At 43.2% G+C, this 23,563-nt stretch overlaps 1 protein-coding gene across 3 annotated transcripts in view; it reads left to right on the top strand.

The window, feature by feature from the left end:
• The first annotated feature begins 237 nt into the window (after positions 1 to 237).
• The window catches only part of LOC116943314 (BTB/POZ domain-containing protein 3-like), a 42,055-nt gene continuing 18,729 nt past the window's right edge, over positions 238 to 23,563 (top strand). Inside the window, exons 1-3 of one of the 3 annotated variants that reach the window (XM_032956086.2) lie at positions 238 to 513; positions 18,292 to 18,544; positions 23,240 to 23,330. In XM_032956086.2, coding sequence (XP_032811977.1) covers positions 18,420 to 18,544; positions 23,240 to 23,330 — 216 coding nt within the window. In that variant the 5' untranslated portion in view covers positions 238 to 513; positions 18,292 to 18,419. Of the gene's footprint in view, positions 640 to 16,142; positions 18,545 to 23,239; positions 23,331 to 23,563 lie in introns of those variants that run through there. The other 2 variants (XM_032956083.2, XM_032956085.2) reach the window with 2 other exon arrangements.

Below are 23,563 nucleotides of genomic sequence, written 5' to 3'. Positions count from 1 at the left end.
GTGCACGATTCGACTCTCCACGTGTGCAATGTGTCTTTGCATTCAATGGTGTGTCGTGGTTCGATCGATTACAACCGATTCCAGGGATCCATTCATCGATGAACGCTCTAAATAATCAACTCTGCAGCACGTGACCCCTGTAAACAGCAATTACGGTAACTAATCGGTTTACATCGGGGACTGCGTTCGTGAATTGCGCGACAGCCGATATCGAAACGACGTAAATCAAAACGATGGACAGGGTAGGCGGAGGCGAATGCTGGCTAGGACGACGAGAAAGGGACGTAAGCGCGTTTGTTTAAAACCGACGCAAATCTGGCAGTGGTAGAGGAATAACGAAGCGACGACGCTATAGGGGGGGGGAGCGACGTATAACGGGGTATTGGCCCCTCCCCTCGTGACCTTTTGACCCCACCTCCCCCCCGCCCCCTGAGTTGACATCACGTGGAGGGAGGAGTAGGAGGGGGCGGGGTAAGCGACTCAAGGAAGATTTAAAAAAGCGAGGAACTGGCGGTATGTGTGTATGTATGTGTGTAAAATGTTACATACATATAGAGTTCCTTCAGAACGCTTCAACAAGTTCATCTATTTTATTTTATGCACACTGTAGCGGCGGCGATGGGTGGTTAACTCGACAGGGTAAGCAGTTTCTAACGTGATCGCGCGTGTGTCTTGGTTGTTGAGCGGCGTGCGAGTGTACTGAACTTTAGCCGCTCGTCACGTTCAACTTGTAACTTCGTAGGTGTTTGTTTGAACTGCAGCACAGCTCTACGTTGTGTGTACACACACACACGCTCGCGTATGAATAATGTACGTTGTTAACGTGTTGTGTAATTGTGTATAACCATCTCGCTTGCTGTGCGCCCGCGTACACGTACGGTGGAGTGGTACACTCAGTAGAAACCTAAGAATCGCGCCACTGTACCAGTAATGTTTTTAGAGGCACAGATGTCTTTGAATTACACCAAATTGTTCAGCTTGAATTGCATTTAAATACGCTTCACCGCTTTAAACATCGCCGTTAATGTGTTTTGCAATCGGGGTGAATCCCGCGAAAATTAGTATTTGTGTTTGAAACTCGTGTATGTGTGTTTTTCTCACTTAGAACTTAAACTTGTTTTCCTACTTGTGGAGTAATTTTCATTCACTGGATTACATTCCTGTTTTTTTTTACAAATGAAGTTAATGTAGTTTTGCACTCTGCTTGACTGTTGCAGACTTGCTGTCAGCTTGTTACACCAGTTCAACTTTCAAACTTGTTTTTATCACGTACAATCGATGTTGTTTTACGATGCCGTATTTGTCTGCTATTGGACACAATTGTCAATATAAAATACTAGCCCTTTGTAATTGGACACAATCGTCAATATAAAATACTAGCCCCTTTGTGATTGGACACAGTCAATATAAAATACTAGCCCTTTGTGATTGGACACAATCAATATAAAATAATAGCCCCTTTGTGATTGGACACAGTCAATATAAAATACTAGCCCTTTGTGATTGGACACAATATAAAATACTAGCCCCTTTGTGATTGGACACAATCGTCAATATAAAATACTAGCCCCTTTGTGATTGGACACAATCGTCAATATAAACTACTAGCCCTTTGTGATTGGACACAGTCAATATAAAATACTAGCCCTTTGTGATTGGACACAGTCACTATAAAATACTAGCCCCTTTGTGATTGGACACAATCGTCAATATAAAATACTAGCCCTTTGTAATTGGCCACAATCGTAAATATAAAATACTAGCCCCTTTGTGATTGGACACAATCGTCAATATAAAATACTAGCCCCTTTGTGATTGGACACAATAGTCAATATAAAATACTAGCTCTTTGTGATTGGACACAGTCAATATAAAATACTAGCCCCTTTGTGATTGAACACAATCGTCAATATAAAATACTAGCCCTTTGTGATTGGACGTAATCGTCAATACTTTTTGGTTCTATTGGGTAAAGTCACGTAGGTGAAAATAAAATAACAAACAATCACGACGTTTCGGCCACAACACAAGCGGCCTTCATCAGGTGAAGGGACGAGACTGTCTGGACTGCCCTTTGTGATTGGACACAATCGTCAATATAAAATTCTAGCCCCTTTGTGATTGGACACAATAGTCAATATAAAATACTAGCCCCTTTGTGATTGGACACAATCGTCAATATAAAATACTAGCCCCTTTGTGATTGGACACAGTCATTATAAAATACTCGCCCTTTGTGATTGGACACAATCATCAACATAAAATACTAGCCCTTTGTAATTGGACACAGTCAATATAAAATACTAGCCCTTTGTGATTGGACACAATCGTCACTATAAAATACGAGCCCTTTGTGATTGGACACAATCGTCAATATAAAATACTAGCCCTTTGTGATTGGATACAATCGTCAATATAAAATACTAGCCCTTTATGATTGGACACAATCGTCAATATAAAATACTAGCCCTTTGTGATTGGACACAATCGTCAATATAAAATACTAGCCCTTTTGTGATTGGTCACAGTCAATATAAAATACTATTCCTTTGTGATTGGACACAATCGTCAATATAAAATACAAGCCCTTTTGTGATTGGACACAGTCAATATAAAATACTAGCCCCTTTGTGATTGGACACAATCGTCAATATAAAATACTAGCCCGCTGTGATAGGACACAATCGTCAATATAAAATACTAGCCCCTTTGTGATTGGACACAATCGTCATTATAAAATACTAGCCCTTTGTGATTGGACACAATCGTCAATATAAAATACTCGCCCTTTGTGATTGGACACAATCGTCAATATAAAATTCTAGCCCCTTTGTGATTGGACACAATAGTCAATATAAAATACTAGCCCCTTTGTGATTGGACACAATCGTCAATATAAAATACTAGCCCCTTTGTGATTGGACACAGTCATTATAAAATACTCGCCCTTTGTGATTGGACACAATCATCAACATAAAATACTAGCCCTTTGTAATTGGACACAGTCAATATAAAATACTAGCCCTTTGTGATTGGACACAATCGTCACTATAAAATACGAGCCCTTTGTGATTGGACACAATCGTCACTATAAAATACTAGCCCTTTGTGATTGGACACAATCGTCAATATAAAATACTAGCCCTTTGTGATTGGATACAATCGTCAATATAAAATACTAGCCCTTTATGATTGGACACAATCGTCAATATAAAATACTAGCCCTTTGTGATTGGACATAATCGTCAATATAAAATACTAGCCCTTTTTGCCCGTCCTAGGACGGAAGCTGTATAATTTACGAAAAAATTGAGCAGAGTAATAATTGTATCTTGTGTACATTTAATGGCAGTGAATCTTCCACGGAAGAATGTCATCAAACACTGCACTGCATTTCACTGTAGTGCTGTATTAATGGCAGCGATTCTTGCACAAACTATGTCGTAAAACACCTCACTTCATGTCACTGTAGCACTGTATCTAATTGACCTTCAATTAGCCTTTTGCCTGTTCTAGGACGGAAGATATAATATTAAAGATGTACATTTTCCTTTTCTTGTGATTGTTACATTTTTTTATTAATTGTTGCATGTAAATATTTTTTTCTTAACTTAAAAAATGAAACCTCGGTATATGATATTTTGTGTGAATCTCTGGTACTGTACAGGGTGTTTCAAAAAGATTGTCCCAATTTCAAAGCAATATATTTCACGATGCAACATGTTACAATTTCACGAAAAGTTACAAACGGTTTAATAAGTTATCAAGTTTTACTAACCATTTTATAAATGCTCTATGTGCCCTCCACCTGCTGTATGGACGACATCGAGACGATAGTTGAATTCGTCCCAAACGCCTCTCAAAGTGAAGTCTTCTTCCACTGAAGTCACTGCTGCCGTGATTATGTTTTTGAGTTCATCCAGATTAGTCGCTAATTGTGGCACAAAAACACCACGGGTCTTTGACGTATCCCCACAATAAAAAAAGTCGCAGGGTGTGGTGATGTCTAGGAGTGATCTTGGGGGCCAAGAGTGTAGCCAAGTCTTGGGGTCCCATGCGACCTATACAACGTTGAGGCAGTGTTGTCTTGCGAATGACTGAGGCTAGGGGCTGTTTGTGCGCTGGGAGAGGCATCGAGCGGTAATCACTTGAAACTCTATGCCTCGCCCTTTCAGGTGGTAAGAGTTTCATTTATGGGCGGTTCGTGGTTGCAGAGATATAGCGATTTCAAATCGGGTCCATCTCTTTCAAACACCCTGTATTAATGGCAGTGATTCTTGCACAAAACTACGTCATAAAACACCTAACTTCATGTCACTGTATTACTGCATTTAACTCACCTTCAGTTAGTTCGAAATCACTGCTCTGATACTTTCTTTTCTTCTGCTTTCGCTCGCTGGGGTTGTAATCAATTTGAATTCGATACAATGTCTGGAAAATCACGGAGAAATGTAAATATTTTATCAGAATTTAGAAGCAAAAATTAGACTTACCTTTTGTTTCAAGTGCTGAAGAAATATAGACAACAAATACACTTTGTTGCTGTGTATAATTATTTGTTTGATTCACTTTCAATTAAGAAAATGTCAAATTTAAAGCGAATTTGCGTAAAATGCTTTATTTCCCCTCGACCTGCGGGATGTCAAAATCCACCCGCTCATGATTATTAATGAGGGAGGAGGAGGGCTCTTTTGCAGTGACGTCACGTACGGATGCAGCACTGTGCTGCGTAGATTTATTTTTGACCGTCACTTTCTGTAAAGAAACGTCATATTTGAAGCGACTTTGCGAAAAAAAATATCTTCCACTCGACCTTTTGCTGTAAAAATCCACCCGCTCATGATTATTGTATTATTAATGACTCGGGGTGTGGCATGTGGAGTGACGTCACGCGCGTTACACACATTTCTGGGCTATTATATATAAAATTTATATAATGGGCGACGTTTCAGGCAATGACCCTTCTTCATGGCCATGGCCTATTATGTATTTTTCCCTTTGATTAATTTTTGTTTTTTGTTAATTGTGCTTTTACATCATTGCCAGCGCAGCAGCACCAAATAATTCGCGTCTGTGATCGTAATTTAGCATTTTTTACCCACAGCGAATTTTGAGAAATTCTCGTCTTCCACTTAAAACATTAATTCAACTTAAAACACAGTTTTTTTTCTCACTGGCATATTTATACTTAACAATTAAAAAATTTGTAAAAACAAAAAAATACTCTGCGGTGACTTGGTTTGCCATTTTTTGAGATTTGCACCCTCGAATCTTCTGAAACGTGTTTTTGTTACTTGTACCACTCCGGTTCAAAATGTTTACCCCTTTTTCTCATGTAAATTTTATTTACACTCGACACTTGTGTTTACTTCTCCTGTCCTTTGTATTGTAAATCTGTTTTTTTCAACCGTGGGCAAATCTTTAAAATCCCACATTCTACTGTAACTGATCATAACTAATCCTGGCCAGACTTGTGAAAGTGTTATTACTCGGGTTGCTAAAATCGTTTTGTTTTGCATTACTGTCAAGTGCATGAAAAACCCGTTGCCGGTTTGCCGCACACATAGAAATGCCCAGTAATGAACAGTAATTGTATTTCCTTTATGCCAGAAATGAAAGAAGCTGTTCTGGTGTAGAGGTTAGCACGTTTCACTCGGAATCCAGAGGTCACCTGCTCAGTTCAACCTCCCGGTGCGGCAGTGGAAACAATTTGGCGAATTTTTTTAAATCCCCTTGCAGTCTAAATGGGTTTATATTATCTAGATAATTTTGCTGCTATACATTTTCACGTGATGAGTTACTTCGTTGAGCTATCATTTGTGGTTAGGTCTCTGCTAAAAAAATAAGCGCATAGCTAAGTGGGCTTAACCTGGTAGAATACAATAGATTAGTTTTATTGTTATATATTTCGATTTCAAGCTTTCGCGACTGCAGGAATTCATCTTCTTGGTTCTGTCAGTAAAGTCATGTATTTTATTTCCATTCTACGTGACTTTACCGAAAGAACCAGGAAGATTGTTATAAATGTTTTATTGATTTTATTACCTTTCCTATACTCTGCACTCAATCGTGGTTTTGTATTATTTGTTGTTATAACGTTCCGACCAGCCCCTCCTGGACATCTGTGACAAAGAGCTTCATAGCTCATCAGATTCCTCCGACACTATAAATACAGATTCTGATTCTGGGTGCACCGCGGTGAAGTAAATTAGCAGGTGGAATGTGGTGGGCTAAAGTGTCGTTCGTACATCTCCCAACACGTCTGGTCGTCGTGGAAGAGTAGGCCAAGTAACCTCGACAGCCTCATCTAGTAGAGGCCCTTCCGCTAGCAGTAATATGAGTAAGCAATTGCAGGGCTGCACATTTTAGCAACCAAGGCAAATGTACAACTCGGTGACTTATGCCTGCGGCCTTGCGGTTTTTTCGTTCAGCACATACATAACCAATAGATGCATCAATCATAATTATCATTGCATTAATTGCCAGTTTCCATTGGAAGCAAGTACTGATCCATAAGTTCAGGAATCGACTACTGGTTTTCGATGATCATTTAACAACTTTTTATTGCAAATTATTTGGGAATGCTGAATTGGCAGTGGTGCACAAGCACACTTTAAAATAACTAATTTGTCAGTAAAAATATTTAAACATACATGACAAAAAAAGGTGGAGTTTTTTTGTTGTTGCAGACACGTGTATAGGCGGTGTGTGTGCCAGGCTGTTAGACACAAGTTAAAAACTTATCTTAAATGAAGAAATAGTTTATAATAATGCCTTAAAGCGTGTGAATATTGCGTTCTAGTAACATCACTCTGACATTTTAATATGCAGTATGTCAGTGCTATGTGGTGAGCAGTAGAAGAGGGTAGTACATAAAAAATAAATTGTTGTACTGTACTTCTATACTTGCATGCGGAGGCCCTCATCCAGCAGTTGATTGACAACAGGGCATGTAAAAGGTTTGTGCAGTGATGTCACGGAGAGCGCTACGGCTGGGTGTCTGACCATGATTGCAAAGTAGATTTCCTTACGAAGGAATTGCTTCCTATTATATGTTGTTTTCTCTTCAGGGCAGTTTGATTTATTGACGAATGTGTGCTTGTGCGCCCACTGCCAATGCACTATCACCGAAAAACAATGTTCACTTTCTGTAAATGATGGGAACCTCGTTAGACAGAAAGAGTATGTGTCGGCTGGGGACAATGGTGGCTTATACTGCGCTGATTATTCCAAATACGTGTATACAGTTGTCTCACTGTCGCCGCTGCCTAAAATAATATGACCACAATTTTTACTTTTTGGGTTGGTGGTCTAAAGCCTGGCGGTATGCAGTAAGGTACCCTATTACCACAATGCCACATATGTCAATGACGAGAACTTAGACTCATACATATGTGAGAGCACACCAGAAAGAGTCCGGATGGAAACTAAGCTTTTGCAACTACTGTAGTGCCATTGAAAGCTCAAATGAGCTACACCAGCTAAATATATTAAAACACATTTATCTGCGAATTAGTATTGATCTATGAATTCAAATTTGTATTAATAATTAACTTATTAAACTGTATTTTACATATTCGTTTTCCCTTGCATATCTGTGTAAGTGTTTTTCCCCCTTTAATGTTTTTTCCTTTTTAGTTTTGTTCATTTAGGGTTGGGTTATTTTATGGAAAGCGCTGTGAGGCCTTGTGTTAATAGTGGCGTGTAAAATCGAGTTTTAGTTAGCATCGACATTGTAATGAAACAATTAATAATTAGAGTCCTTTGTCAATCCTCTGCTGAATTGTTAGTCCACACACAGTGTCAGGCATGAGGTTGATTGACCATACTTCACCACACTGGTCGTTGTAAAGGGGGTTGGGGCTCACAACTGATGTTAGCCTTGGTCGGAAATTGAACTTAGGTAGCCGCGATCATAGCATTAAAGTGCCTTTAATGAAAACATGATTTTGTTTTAAATACTCAATAATGATTCCTCTGTTCATGATCCAATTTCAGTCCATTCAATTCTGTCCTTTATAACCAGCTGAGAGCTTATTAAGACCAAAAGTATATTTCAAGGGAGACTTGTGTTTACGACAGTACAGTATGTGTATAAACTATTAAGTACATGGCCATGTCAGTGTTCTCTGTAGCCTCCAATGCGCCACAAAAATGCTTCTAGAACTGCTTGGCAGTGCGTTACACAGTAGAGACTTCAAGGAGAGAATCCTTTTAAGAAGGGATGGATGAATTACTGTACGGTATTTTTTTCTGGGTGGTTCATTTGGCCATGACATGGACATTACATCTTCATATTTGCCAAAAGTGTGTGAGTGTCATCTGTTGTGTAATGAAATTTTTTGCCATTCTATATCTGCGGAGGGGCGGTGGTGTCAGTGATTAATAGCTGTCGGTGATTAGTGATTATAGTTTGAGCGATGTGGCGAGTGATATATGCACCGGTCCTGCTCACGCCCCAACCTTCACTGTGCATTATGGTGAAGTATTATTGAGAGAACCACCATGATAGCATGGGAAGGCCTTCATTCAGCAGTGGATTGAAAACGTTTGTAAGTCATTATTCCAGCATTGCAGCTGCTAAACATCCTGTCAAATGGACAGCATTATTCGTTGAACTTGTACGTATAACATTGCGGTAAAGTTAAGTACTGTATGCCATGCTATTGACTGACTTTAGTAGAGAGCAATATTGCGTTTTTAATTTTTAATGCGTTTAAAAAAAGTGTTCACTCATTCGTGCATTCTGTATCCTTCAGTATGTAGCACATTCATGTCATGGGTCAATGAATCCTTTATTTAACCATGCAGGGACTCACAGGGCAAACGTGGGAGAAACATTTTCATTACACATTTAACTGATAGAAAACTCAGATGTGTGACCCAGTTGTTTGTAATCTATTATAGTATATTACTTGTGTTATTGTGTCAAAGTGCCAATTATTTACCCAGTAAGGCCCTCCTGAGTCTCAGGATCTTTTCTGGAGGGTCCTGTATTGGGATATTTGAATATATTATATTATAGAGTGTTTGGCTTCCTGTCGGAGGAAACTGGAATACCTGGAGAATACCCATGTATAAGAGGGGGTAATGCTCAGCACTACCATGTTGCTGCCACCACCACAACCCAAGAGCCCACTGACTGCAATGTGATGAACTTGCAAATAGTTGTGATACAATGCCATATAGCTCTAGCCGGCCAGTTATAAAGGCAGTGTGGATGATTAAAGGCTGTACGTCTGAGACAGATGGTTTAGTTGTGAAGATTATAATGCCTTTATTGGAATGTGTGAGATTGCATTGCACTTATATTAATGGGCTTTGCCATCTGATACTGCATAAAAAATATCCCTACATGGGATAGGTCCGCTCAGGAGACCCTTACCGAAGGCCCCCACCCATGGGGAGGGTGGGGTACCAAATCCTGACCTTCCGCTGCGCCGCGGACTGGTTTGGTTAAGCGCCACCTTCCCCGTAGTTGCACCGCCTCCGTTGGGCCGCCAAGGGTAGAATTCCTTTTTGCGCCTCCCCTAGCCCCACCCATCTTCACGCCTTTTTCAGGGGCTGAATGGGACGCAAGTCCTTCTGGCCCCTGCCATCGTCGTCGGGCCCGCACTCGGAGTGAGCGTGGCTGTGTCTCCCCGCCATTGTCCCTCGTTGGGTCTCCTCCCCCTCATCGCCCCCTCCCTCTTACCTCGCTCCCTTTTCCTCTCTCTTCCTCTTCCCTTTTATCCTTGGATTGTTAAAAGGGGATTGCGGGTGGTTGTTTTTGGTGTGTTATATATAGATGCGTTGTAGTTCTTGTTGCGGGTCGTCGTTGATAAGAAATAGGGTCCGGCCTCGAGGGCTGCACCTCGGGCGTCCATGGTTGACTCTATGTTTGGGCTCGGTTTTGTGTTGACTGGGTTGCCCTTTCCCTGTTTTTCCCCTTGTGCGGCAGCTTCTAAATCCCATTTGGTACATTATGGTTACCTCTCTTGGCCCGGGTCCACTCCTTGTAGCAATGCCTGATGTTATAGACCCGATCCTCCCCTCCCGACCTCTGACATCTGTGACAAGCCCTCCGGCAGTTGTTAAACTCAACATAATTTCCCTAAATGTTAATAGCCTGAATCAACCGATTAAGTGACACCGCACCCTTTCCTTCTTCAAGAAACACAAGGCTTTAAAGCTTTCGTGACTGCAAGGATTCATCTTCTTTGGTTGTTTCGGTAAAGTGACGTAGAATGAGAATAAAATAATAAATTGATAAAATAAAATAACTCAATAATATTCTCACGACGTTTCGGCCACAACACAAGCGCTGTCCTACCAGACAGTCTCGTCCCTTCACCTGATGAAGGCCGCTTGTGTTGTGGCTGAAACGTCGTGAGAATATTATTGTGTTATTTTATCAATTTATTATTTTATTCTCATTCTATGTGACTTTACCGAAAGAACCAAAGAAGATGAAACACAAGGCTGATATTGCGTTCCTTCAGGAAATGCACCTTTTCCAACCGGAAGCCAGTACGCATAAAAGGAGTTGTGTAGGGTGGATATTCCACGCTGCATATACTTCTGGCAGCAGAGGTGTGGCCATCCTGGTCAATAAATAAAAAAATCACATTTCACCGGACTCGCTGGTGTTGGACTCCCAAGTTAAATGTTTTCCTCACAGGAAAATTACAGGGCAGAGAAATCACTTTAACCAATGTGTATAACACACCCCCATCAACTCTAAAACACTTTTCAGCAATAACGGCTCTGAGAAAAGAGTGGGGGAGATCATTGTGGGAGGGGGCTAGAATCTGGTCTTGGACCATGCCCTCGATACATCTAATACAACTATCTCAGACCAAAATTCTGTACAGACACTTCTCTTGGCTGAAATAATATCTCAACACCAACTGGTCTACACCTGGAGGACCCTGAACCCGACAAGAAATTACTTTACCCATATCTCTAAGGTGTAGGACACTGTCCAGAATTGATTACTTTCTCGTTTCCAAACCACTTTTACCACAACTCACGAAGGTAAAAATTCTGGACATGCAACTTTTGGGAGTAACTTCTGGTCCGAGATAGGTGGCTTCTGGACGCGGAAATCTTTTTGGTAACGCCTGCTATGTATGGCAACGTGATGATTTCCAAAATTCTTAACAAACAAGATCCAGGTCCGGTTCAACACGGTACACAAAATCCGTGATCTGATCCCATCTGTAAAGGATGTCATTCCTGACTTACAATACCCCGGTGTTTACAAATTGAGTTGTATCTGTGGTGACTGCTATATCGGGGAGACGAAACGACATATTTCTGACCGAATTCGCGAGCACAAATCAGATTTGAAACACAGCAGAACGATTTCTTCGGCCGTAGCTGATCATTGTTTCAACACAGCGGGTTCTCATGATATTGTTTTCTCCGATACCAAAGTACACTGCCACCCTCCGGGATACTACCAAAGATTTGTCCATGAAGCCATCCAGATATACAAACATAGACACAACTTCAACCGAGAGGATGGTTTTAAATTGAGCAATCATTGGAAAGATGTCATCAACCAAGTCAAACTTTAGCTGCCTTATAATTGTACAGCCATTTCCATTTCTTCCAGTTGCTTGCGCTCGTTTTCGATCACCGCTCGCCATCGCCTCTCCGTCCCCCTAACCCCCTGCAGCATAACAAAAGGCGGTTTAACTTAGCCCCCCCCACGGCCCTTCCTGGCTCCTCTCCCCCCCCCCCCTTAACCTGTATATAATCTCGGGTATCTTAGAGCTCTCTTCACTTGATACAGCAATTTTGCTGTGACGGTTTCCACCTGAAGACGGAAGCTTGTGTTGCCTCCGAAACGTCGTGATTTAATTTAGTTGTTTTCATTGATTTTATTTTACCTACGTGACTTTACCGAAAAAAACAAAGAGTGAATCCTTGCAGTCACAAAAGCTTAAAATCTAGAATAGGTTGTTGAATGACCAAGCTAGCCTGTTATTCAAGAGTCAGGCTGCCCTTCCATGACCCTTCCCCCACCACCACTAGATTTCTGTCAAGGATGGTTAAATCCCGGCGGCATTGCTCTTTCATCGCCTCTATTCGAAGTGGGAAGGACTCTCCAGTGATTAAGACCAAGGACATCAGTGCGTGTTTTAAAGGGTTCTATGAAACCTTGTACACTTAGTAATCTCTGTCCGGAGAGGATATGAATTATTTCCTGGCCAAGATCACCTTCCCCAATTTGGGTTCAGACTAGAACATAGAGCTGGTCAGGCCCATTGCCCCTCATGAATTCCTCAATGCCTCTCATGAATTCCTCAGTGCCATGGCCGCGTCACCGACGGGATACCACTGGAGCTTTATCGAAAATTAGGGGGCCGCCCTTACATCTCAGTTAAGGGTAATGTTGGACACAGCCTTAAATTTTGGATTTCTTCCCAGGTCAATGAACGAAGCCAGGATTTTGGTTACATAAGCCAGGCTACCCCGGTGCACTGGGTAATTATAGGTCCATCTCGCTTTTGAACGCAGATTACTCAATCTTTGCAAAGATCCTTGCAATGAGACTAGACAAGGTTCTCCCAACGATCATTGGGGAAGCCCAGACAGGGTTTGTCAAAAACAGAGATGCCACAGACAATGTCAGGACTATGGTCAATGCGATGGCGATAGCCAGCAAGGACAACCTTGCCACTTACGCTGTCACCCTGGATGGGGAAAAGGCGTTTGATAGGGTCGAATGGGCCTTTTTGTTCCGGGTGATGGACAAATTCGGCGTTCTCCTCCCGTTTATTTACGTGTGCAGACTCCTGTATGCTGACCCTATGGTCTCGGTGGTTACAAACGGCTTGACATCTCCCAACTTTGTGCTCAGCAGAGGTACAAGTCAGAGTGGGTTGCCCTCTCTCACCTTCGCGTTGTACCTTGCCAGTGGAGCCATTTGCTGAGAGCATAAGGAGAAGCCAGCAGTTGTCGGGACTACGTTTTGGCACGGTAGAAAACAACATGTATCTTTATGCCGATGATGCCCTTATTTCATAAAAAAAACAGAAGTTTGAATCCCAGCTATTTTTGCCCTGGTGAGGGAGTATGGGGGAGATTCGGGATATAAAATAAAGTCAAAATTAATCCCCCTATCACCAGTATCTCCCAAACCCCCAGAGGGTCTGTTGCCCCTTAAGTTGTCTCCATCCCATATAAAATATCTCGACGTTATGGTCCCTTCCTCATTGACAACGCATTTCGGCAAAAATGTCCCCCCCCCCCCACCTCAGGAAATTGGGGCCTCATTATTGGCATGGGCAGACGTCCCCCTCTCCCTCTATAACAGGGCACACCTGATCAAGATGCTGATTCTCCCCAAACTGCTGTACACTTAAGTATAATCCTTTCCCATATCCCAAGGCACTTCTTCAAGGTACTCCACTCTAGAATTGGTTTATTTGGAATCGTAAACTCGCGTGCATTGACTACCCTTCTCCCAATCTACCGGTAAGGGAGAGTGGCTTAGCTCTCCTGGATTTACCGAAATACCATACGGTGATAAGCTTGCAGGTTTGGTCCTATGAAAGTTGGGATTGCTAAACGCTGGGAAGAGGAGTCTGTAAAACCGTGCTCCCTTATTGAGTTTGCCCTGGCCTCACCCAGAGATAGACCCCGAGAGATAAAACCGTTGTGGACGCTCTCCTCGATGCTGGGGACCTGCAGGGACAGGCATATCAGGTGCAGGCTAAGTTTAATATCCCCCACTCCCATTTCTTTAGATACTTGCAAATCAGAGACGCCATTGTGAAAGACCGTGGTTAGAACCTGAGCAAACAATTTCACCCAATCATAAATTGGCTAGAAATACCAAAGGCCAAATATATAATTTCACATGCCTATCGCCTGTGCCATAACCTTCTAGCCCACGCAGGGATTGAGCACTTAAGCCACAAGCTTAAAAGGAAGGAACGAGAGTTTGAGACCAGATGGTCGCCGTTCCTATGGATCCTGATGGACAGCGAAGGTGCCTAAACCACTCGGAAACTTTTAAATTATTTCCCCCTGCAGAAATGGACATTAATCTGGCGGGCCTCTCAATCTGGCCCAAGATAATGGCGACTGAGGCTTATCCAGTTTAAATGCATGCACGGAACCTAGATGACCAATGAGTGAAGAGCAAAATTCATGGAGGTCTCCCCAGATTGTCCCAAATGCTCCCCAGGTACGGTTCAGTTTTACCTTCACGCCTTTTGGCTATTCCCGTACGTAATACAACTCTACTGGGAGATCTTGAACTTCTTTAACAGCATTTGTGGCACTCGTCTCAGCCCTTCAGTGGAAACGACTCTGTGGGGCCTGACACCAGACACCCTGCCGAAACATCAAAATGCTCTACTTCAAAGATATAACATTGTGACCGGGAAGGTCATATTGTCCAATTGGAAAGATCATAACCCCCCCCCCCCTCTCGTGGAAACAGTGGTTGCCATAACTTTCTAGCCCAAGCAGGGATTGAGCACTTAAGCCACAAGCTTAAAGGGAAGGATCGAGAGTTTGAGACCAGATGATACCCATTCCTACGGAGCTTAAAATGAGGTGCGTGGGTGAGGACGTTGGAAGATGGGGACGGGTGTAAGAGGAGGGGGCTGCACCCCTCCGCCGTGACGGGCGGGAGCAGAGCATCGCTCAGTGGGAGGTTAGGGGCCATCCATTCAGTACGTACGCAAAAATCTGTCAAAACTTGACCCCTCCCCCCCCCTTCCTGTACGCACGCGTACTTTTTACACCCCCCTCCCCACCTGCGTACGTACGCTTGACGCCCCCCCCCGCCCCCGCGAATTTACTACTATAATGAGCCAAGAATGTCTGTGTGTCCCGCACGTGACGTCACTCCACATGAGGCCCCCCCCTCATTAATAATCATGAGCTGAATAATTTTTCTATTTAATTTTTCAGATTTACCGCAATACACACCCGTACTTGGACGGGCAAACAAGCTAGTCCTACAGAACGGCCGATATTTAATCCACGCAGAAACGATGAAGGATGGAAAACATTAACGTGTTTAAGCAAACAGATCATCCACCGGCCGGCTGCATTAAAGAATGAAGTTGCGTACCTTTAAAAAGTTTGTCTCGTGTCCGCTAGTTTCAAACGCTGACTGAACCCAGTCGAACAGGTTACGTTTTATAGGAATTTCGTCAACACGCGCAATGTCATGCTGAAGCAGAGCAGCAGCATTAGCTGCAGTCTTCTAGGCCGCCGTCTCGGTGTCCACAGCGTCGCTGACGTCATCATCATCCAACTTTTGGTTGCTCTCACTGTCCGAAGACTCCGTCGTGTGAATGCGCTGGTGTCGTTTTACACTGGCCTGCAGCAGCTATAATCTTGAGCCAGCGGCAGTCTGCAGTGAGGCCAGATTGCAGGATGTGTGATCCATGGGGCAAGGCCGTCAGACGATGTCAGACTCACTGCTGAGCTGCGTGAGAGCTCGCAGTCAGGGGCACGGCGAGACACAAGTGACACCTCTTCCACAGTCCCACTTCTCCCGGTAGTACTTGTTGTCTAACAGATAAAGAAACTGAACTGTGGCTCATTTGAAGGCCAATGTAGACAAATTATTATCGAGGCTTCACCCCCCCCCCCTATTTCCTATGCGTACGTACATTGTCACATTGTCAGTAGACCCCCCATACGCAAGCGTACACATTTTGGTTGACCCCCCCTCCCCCCTCCATGCGTACGTACTAAATGGATGGCCCCTTAGTGCTTCAACGCATATGCCGCGTGTGTATTATTTTTCTAGGGTTTTTCTTTGTACTCCTTCCCCCACCTCTCTCCCCCTTTTCTCCCCCCCCCACCCTTCCAACCTCCCCCGGCTCCTTTTATTTTCCCAGTATGTTGGTTTTACCCCTTTCCCTTACCCCTTTCCCCTCCCCAAATCAATCTTCGTGCCCCTTCACGTGGTGCCCACTTGCGTGGGGGGTTAGCGAGTCCCCCTTGGTAAGGTCCTGCCGCACCGAAATCGGTTTGCGGAGTTTGTGTCCCCCTACCGCTTGCGACCGGGGCTCGAGTTGTGTTACAATAAAAACAGTTTTTAAAATCCGTACATCACCTTTGAAGCCGTCCATAAATGACGTCACGCACCTGGCGGGGGGTGGGGGGGTCAGACATTTGTGACGATGTGTGACGAGGGGGGGGGGGTTTGAGAAATGTGACGTCACATCAAAATGCGCAACTTTAAATAAATGTAGACAACACGTTCTACTTAATTAAATAGACTTTTTAATAAATGTTTTCTCCTACAACATCAGAGTGCAGCGCCACATTAAATACGCACTACAATGACAATAGTTTAAAGCGATTTGAAGCGTGTTTTATTTATTTTGGGGGGGGGGGCAGAGCTTTGTGACGTCATATTTGAGGGGAGGTCTGACTTTTTGTGACGTCGTGTGACGAGGGGGGGGGGTAAAAAATCGTCCAAAATCGCGTGACGTCATTTATGGACGGCCCCTTTCCTGTTAATGCAAGACTCCTACAGTCGTAACGTACCCTGCTCATTCTGGTATGGGGATGCATGTGCGATTTAAGTTGCACCTTCGCCAAGTCTAAATGTGTCGATTTTACGCAAGGCGGCAGTACTACTAGATGCGGCGCACAGGAGGACAGAGAAGAACAAGCTTCTACTACAAAAGAACAATGTCCCCCGTATAGCCTTTAAAGACCCTTGGGGCAAGTGCTCGTCACAAACACCTATGAAGGCCGACACGGCACACGAGGAGTTAGCCAGCACCATGCCCGGCCGCCCTTGTCTCCTGCGAGGCAATGTTTACCACATACCGCACCAGGTACTCATTTGATGCTAAGTCGACCTTGGTGAGGCCCAGGACCGGTTCAGATAATCGTCACTGGTGTTGGCCATGAGCGGGAATCTAACCTCGATCACCGGGTTTGTGGCGCTGCGCTACTGTTCCACGCGCTACATACACAGACCACAGACACATACACAGCATATGTACATACTTGCAGCAATGCTTTGTTATACACTGTCAATACACTTGCTCACTCGCACCGAATACCAACACACAACACATACACGCAGAATTTACATAAATATACCCTTTCATTAATACTCGCATAAACATGCTCTATTATGCACGCGCTCACACAACACAAACACACATCATGTGGTATATACATTTTTAACAAAGTATATATCTTTGAAGACTCTGTACTCTACATGTACACACACCGTAAACGCATCATATACAGAATATACTGTTCCATCATTACTCTTGTATACACGCTGTGTTAAACACATCTCACACATGACCTGCCAGCACATGGCACATCACGTGTACACCCTGGAGTTAATGGTATCTTATAGACAGGCTCACTCATACATAGAACCAAGACACGCAGCACACAAACAGTTTGATGTATACTCTTGCTTTAATAGAGTACACACTGGTCATTGCATACCAACACACACAAAAGACAATAACAAACGTCACGTGTATGTCTCAACATTACTAGGCTGTTCTTTTACACACGCCGTGTTGCACATCTCCACTCGCACAACACTGCCTACACACACACGACATACACACACCATACGTAAACACTTCCATTAAAACTCTACTAATCACGCTGACCATTTCACAACACACACACACAATATACACACAACCTTGCATTAACACACTGTGTACCAGCGCACAACACATACCATTTACACACGCAGCATATAAACTGTATATCCTTACTTGAATACATGTTGACCAGTCCATATAGTGTACTACTTATACACAGCGTATAATTTACATTTTCATTAATACCCTTATCAAACACGCTGACCACTACATGCACACATAGCTCACGCTCACAGTATATGTACTTGAATGAGTACTCTATTAAACACGCTGACAACCGCATACCAGCACGCAACACACGCAACAACACGCACACGTGTCCTCTGTGCGCGTGTCACCATCGCGAACATCACACGCAGCGCGCTCGGGGGTTCAACCTCGGCAGCACCGCCAAGCGAACGCCTCTCGTGCGCGGTCTTAACAACACAGAGCGTGCACTTGTGTTCATTGCAAGATTTACAACGCACCGAGCGTTGTCTCTCTCTCTCTCTCATCACTTCAAAGCATCGCATCCGAAGAGCGGCCATGTGCGTGCCGGGATGGTAGAAATCTGCAGAAGCTCCCGCTGGACGTGGGCGCGTTAATGCCCCGATCGGTCCAGGACGCCGTGCCTTCCCTCTCTTCCCTCGTCTGTCCGGCCGAGCCATGCGGTGTTTCCCCTTCTTTCTGCTGCTGCCAGAGTCGCTCAAGCGGAGCCGCAAGCCTCCGAGAGAAGAGGGGACCTCCACCAAGGAGCTGCCGCCTGTGCCGAGCCGGCCCTGGGACCAGGACGGTCCCTGGGACCAGGACGGGTCCTGGGAGCGAACCATGGCGGCGGACGTCGGAGGCAACGGCAAGAAGGCGCAGCAGAGTGCCGGTGGGAAGGCGGAGATAGCTGGAGTCGAACCGGGACAGGCCAACTGGCAAGCTCAGCGGGCCACAGTGCGAGAACGGTGGGATCTCGGCGCATTCTCACACATGCTGTCCGGCAGTTCTAATATATTCACATGTACATGTCAAGCATAAGGTTAATGAAAATGTTTTAAACCCAGGGCTCCCTTGGAAAAAAAAAATAACTGGTTTAAATGGACGTTTAACCGATCATTAAGGTACTAGTTTATATGCACATACAGATACACTATCTTCACTGTGTGACTGCATGTATGTTGTGCGCAGCATGGTGTAGTGCAGCTTTATTTTTGTTCCACAGCTGTGATTCCACGGTGTGTTTTTAAAATAGAAACCCACATGGTGTCATTAATAATCCACGTGAATATATTGCGGCACATTCGGTCCATGATCGTGGTCAGCACTTTTTTTGTTTTCATGTTTGGGAACCGAGTTACCCATTGCAGTTCAAACGGTCAAGCAGAATTACGGCTTGTGGCATACACTAAGTATGTATGAATGTTGAACTTCTTTCGCTGAATATATTACACACTTCAGGTAAAGCTAGTTTTATAGCGACTTGCATAATTATTGGTGGTAAGCAAATCGATCTTGATTTGCAGCTTTCGTGACTGCAGGAATCCATACTCTTTGGTTCTTTCGGTAAAGTCACGTAGATAGAAAATCAATCTATTGATATACGTGATCAATCTGTTGATTTTCTATCTACGTGACTTTACCGAAAGAACCAAAGAGTAAGCAAATCACATGAAGACATTGGTAAACAGTGCCTTTATTTGATTTCCCTAAAGTTACAGAAAGTGTTGGTATTGTGGTGGATTGCCTTATTTTTTGTTGTTCTGATAAATACCCTCCGTAAGATCGAAAACATTCTTTCACATATCTAACCTTCACTCATTTACTGTACGTATATGTTTAGTTTGAAGTGAAGTGCTCTAGGCCTTTGAAGTTGTATTTTCGTTTGTTTATCATCATCAGCCATGATATGTCGAAACCTTATGAAGGACTCGCCAAGACATCGTGGTCTCATGATGCAACAATTAAAATTAGCTCCTGCACACAAGATGTTTTCATTGCTCTATCTCTAATGTCGACATACTTTAATTCATGATACGTCTGGACCACGAGGCATCATCCCTTCTAGTGACGTGTCTTTCCCAAGCCCGATTTTTTTTATGAGTCAATATGCTGGCGAGATGTTAAATACCTCTCCTGGTATACAGGAGGTCATGGTTTCGATCCCAACACTGACCTCCTGTGGTCATGCGGATTTATTTCCAGGTCCTCCGTTTTTTCCCTCCACATTGAGAAAAGTGGTTAGAGTATTTGGCTGCTTTAAATTCCCACGTGACAAGCCACTTCGTTGGGCTGTCATTTGTGGGCAGGTCGCTTCTGAAAAAGGGCTATATAGCTCAGTGGGCCTTACCTGGTAAAATAAAAAAACAAATATTTAGTTTAGTTTTGATGTCTCCAACTTGTGAATTTGATCGCATCCATGTGTTCCTCTTCTAGTGATTCAGTGTAATTCCAAAAATGTACTTCATGTTTACTTGCACGCATGTAAGCATGTTATTGCATTACCATTGTTACTTTTGTTAGAATTACAATTGCCAGCATGGGTCTAACCATTCGTACTCTCCACAATTGGATGAATCGCCACGTTTGGGGAGGTCCCATCATGCATTCACGATTTTTAAGTCTATTTTTACCCTTGTTAGAATCGATGCTGTCCGAAGTTTACAACGTTACATGAACCAATCACAATAACACAAATAATTTAAAGTAATCCATCCCTACATGCACAATTCGATGAATTCATTGCAAGTGGGAATCTGTTTCATTTGGTGAATCTTGTATCCAAAACAATCGTGAAATAAGCACATTTATGGGGATTGTTAGTCCATAATAATGCATTTCTATGTCCAGAGCTTTTCATGAAAATGTAGGAGTGCATTGCTAATGCAACATAACACAATTGTCATGGTACAACGACACGCACAGAGATGGAGATAATCTCAATGGATTACTATTTGGCCATGAGCACATTTTTTACGCTCATAACAAATATGTGCTCGACAAACATACGTGGCAAAGAAAATGTACGTCTTCAGATCCCATCAGAGCCTTTGTAGTAAAACAACATCAAGAAACAAACAAAACAATTGCTTCTTGCTCATTTAAAACCCATTTTGACATTCAGCAGGGTTGGTGTGACCTCGGCTGAGATGCCACTGATAAATCAAATACCCACTCACACCTATCATAAAATTGGTGGTACACTTGCTTGGCTGCAAACAGCAACAGGTGCTTGGGGCTTGCCTGAGAGACCTAAAGTGCACGCACAGAGAGGACCAGTTGAGAATTGAGCCCATTACTGTGGCTCTTAAGGGTCAGGGAAAACCTGTCGCTCATTGTTTGGCATCATGTGGGAAAGAATGAGAGGTATGATTGAGCCGATAATGCCTTGACCAAGCTTTGCACCCTTTTGTAGGACGGTTACGGAATATGTGTGTGTAGTGTATAGAATATGTATAGCACGTGTTAAATATTGCATTTTGTTCATGCTAGTTTGTAATCTAATGCAGGCATGCTGTATATATTTCACCGTTAGCCCGTTAATAATGTGCTTTGAGAATATTATCAAATAAGTGCACCATATGCCTATTTGTATGGAAATTAAATATCCTATTACGTGCATTGCTTGCACTCGCATACTCTTGTGATGGTGATGTGACGCAATTAGTAACTGTAACTGAAATGACTGAATTTCTGCATTTAGCATTTTGCACCATGCATGATTGTTGGGACTCAAATAATCTGGTAATCATATGAAAATGCTGTGTCTGTTAAAACTGAGAAGGCAGTGTGTAGTAGTGGTGCTAAGTGTACTTGTAGCAGTTTTACTTTCAGTGATAATTTCGAGTCATCCTCACAGCTGAGGGTTAATGCCAGTGAACTGATGCTTCCCACCATTTGCAGACATCAGCATCATGGCATGTAGAGTCCAATTACTCACTGCCCACCAACTCGTCCATTCCCTTCCCTTGTAAAATAGTTATTCGTTCGATCTCTATGTTGAACGGTCAGTGAAAGTTTTGACAGAATGGAAAACAATTTTGTGACTTAAACATGTAATACATATTATGGTTAACATCTAAACATTCTGTCCTTATCTAATTTGCAATTTTTATGCATTTTTTTTAAATATATAGTATCTGATCGTCGATTATAATTTAAAATATAAATCAATTGTAAATGGTTGAATCCGCATGCCGTAGGGTCAAGACACAAATGTTCTGTAATGCTTACAAAGCATAACCATAGTGCTTTCCTGATAGCATTTGTGCTATAAGAATGGTAAAAAAATACTGTAGGCACTTAGTTGTTGAAAATATTATTAACAATACGTGATAAAAGTGGCTCACCGGAGTTGTCAGGAGCTGGTTTCCAGCCTCCATAGTGATGGAGAACTTCTAAGCGCAACTCGGCATGTCTGGGATCCAGTTCAGGGCCTTAACCCCGTCACCTGGAGGCTCCTCCGTCACCACCTTCCATTCATACATCACCATAGTCAGTGGTCGACAAACCTGCGCCTCCAGAGCCCAATGCGACTCCTGAAGGACTGCTCTAATTAGCACAGTTGACTACGCACGGTGCGAAAAAAGTTCAACATTCATAAATACGTTTCTTTATTAAGGACTGCCTCGTATTCACATGCATTGTGGCTCTTGAAATTTTGAGGGTTTTTTTACGAAATTTGAAAATTATGGCCGACCCATGACCATGGTCAATCAGAAAGAGGTTAGATCAACAGGAAGGGATGTGGTGCACTATATATGTATGGTACAACATAGAATATCTGACTGTCAGATATTTACCTTAACCAATTCACCACCTTTTTTTATTTAAATTTTTCGTGACTGCAGGGATTCATATTCTTGGTTCTTTCGGTAAAGTCACGTAGAAGGGAAACAATATATTTTTATTCTATTTTATTGTTTCCCTTCTACGTTACTTTACCGAAAGAACCAAGAATATGAATCACCGCCCTTTGCAGTATTTTTTCATGATGTAACTAACTTTCTATAAATGTTCGTATAAACTGACCTTTTCACATATCTGCCTATTCTCTGTCCCCAGCAAGTCGAATATGCAACATTGCATATCTCTGAAACTATTTTAATTTTTTCCAGGTGAAGCCCACTTAGCTATTTAGATATTTTTCAGAAGCGACTGTGGCCACAAATGAGAGGTCAACGAAGTGGCTTATCACATGGAAATTTAATGCAGCCAAATACTCTGAATGCATGTTGATTCTAAATGTGGAGAGAAAAACCATGGGACCCGGAGAAAAATCCACACAACCACGGGTAGAACATGCAGACTCCAAATATACAGCAGCAGCAGGCGTCAGGGTCAGGATCGAACCCACGACCTCCTGTATAGCGGGCGAGGTAGTTAACATCTCCTAGCCACCGTGGCGCTCCATCCCTCCATCCGAGGGATGGAGCAGCGGCACAGTGGTTCGCATACTTCTCTGTGAACCCAGAGAGTTTGATACCCAGCAACGACGAGCACTAACCAGCATGGTGAAATATTCTCAAACGACCCCTGTGAACTGACACGGTGTGGTGAGGTTTCCAATCAGCTGTGGGTTGACAAAGGGTTGTAAAGTAGAAAAACATTGTCATTGATTATGATTTTGTTTGTATTTGTATTTGATGTTGAATTGGCTGCAGGAACGCTATGATGTTTAACAACGCGCTCATCTCAGATGTCACCTTTGTGGTGGGGCCTCAGGGAGCCAGCCAGCGCATCCCCGGACACAAGGTGAGCTGACCCGTTAAGCCCCTGAGATGTGCATGGACATTGCAGCGAGCAATCCGCGTGCGGCTGAAAGTGCCAGTGAAAAGGGCAGGTGTTGCTTTGTGGATTTACGATGTACAGGTAGTCCCCCCGAGTTACGATGGTCCGACTTACGATATTTCGATCTTACGATGGCGATAGCGATGCGACAAAATTGCCATCAACAACCTAACATCGTTCAAGTATGCAGACGACGG

The sequence above is a fragment of the Petromyzon marinus genome, chromosome 17 (assembly GCF_048934315.1).
Source record: "Petromyzon marinus isolate PM22_M1 ecotype Great Lakes invasive population chromosome 17, UKy_Petmar_22M1.pri1.0, whole genome shotgun sequence".
NCBI classification, from domain to species: domain Eukaryota; kingdom Metazoa; phylum Chordata; class Hyperoartia; order Petromyzontiformes; family Petromyzontidae; genus Petromyzon; species Petromyzon marinus.
Note: the sequence above shows the minus strand (reverse complement) of the source record. Positions and strands in the feature narration are given on the sequence as shown.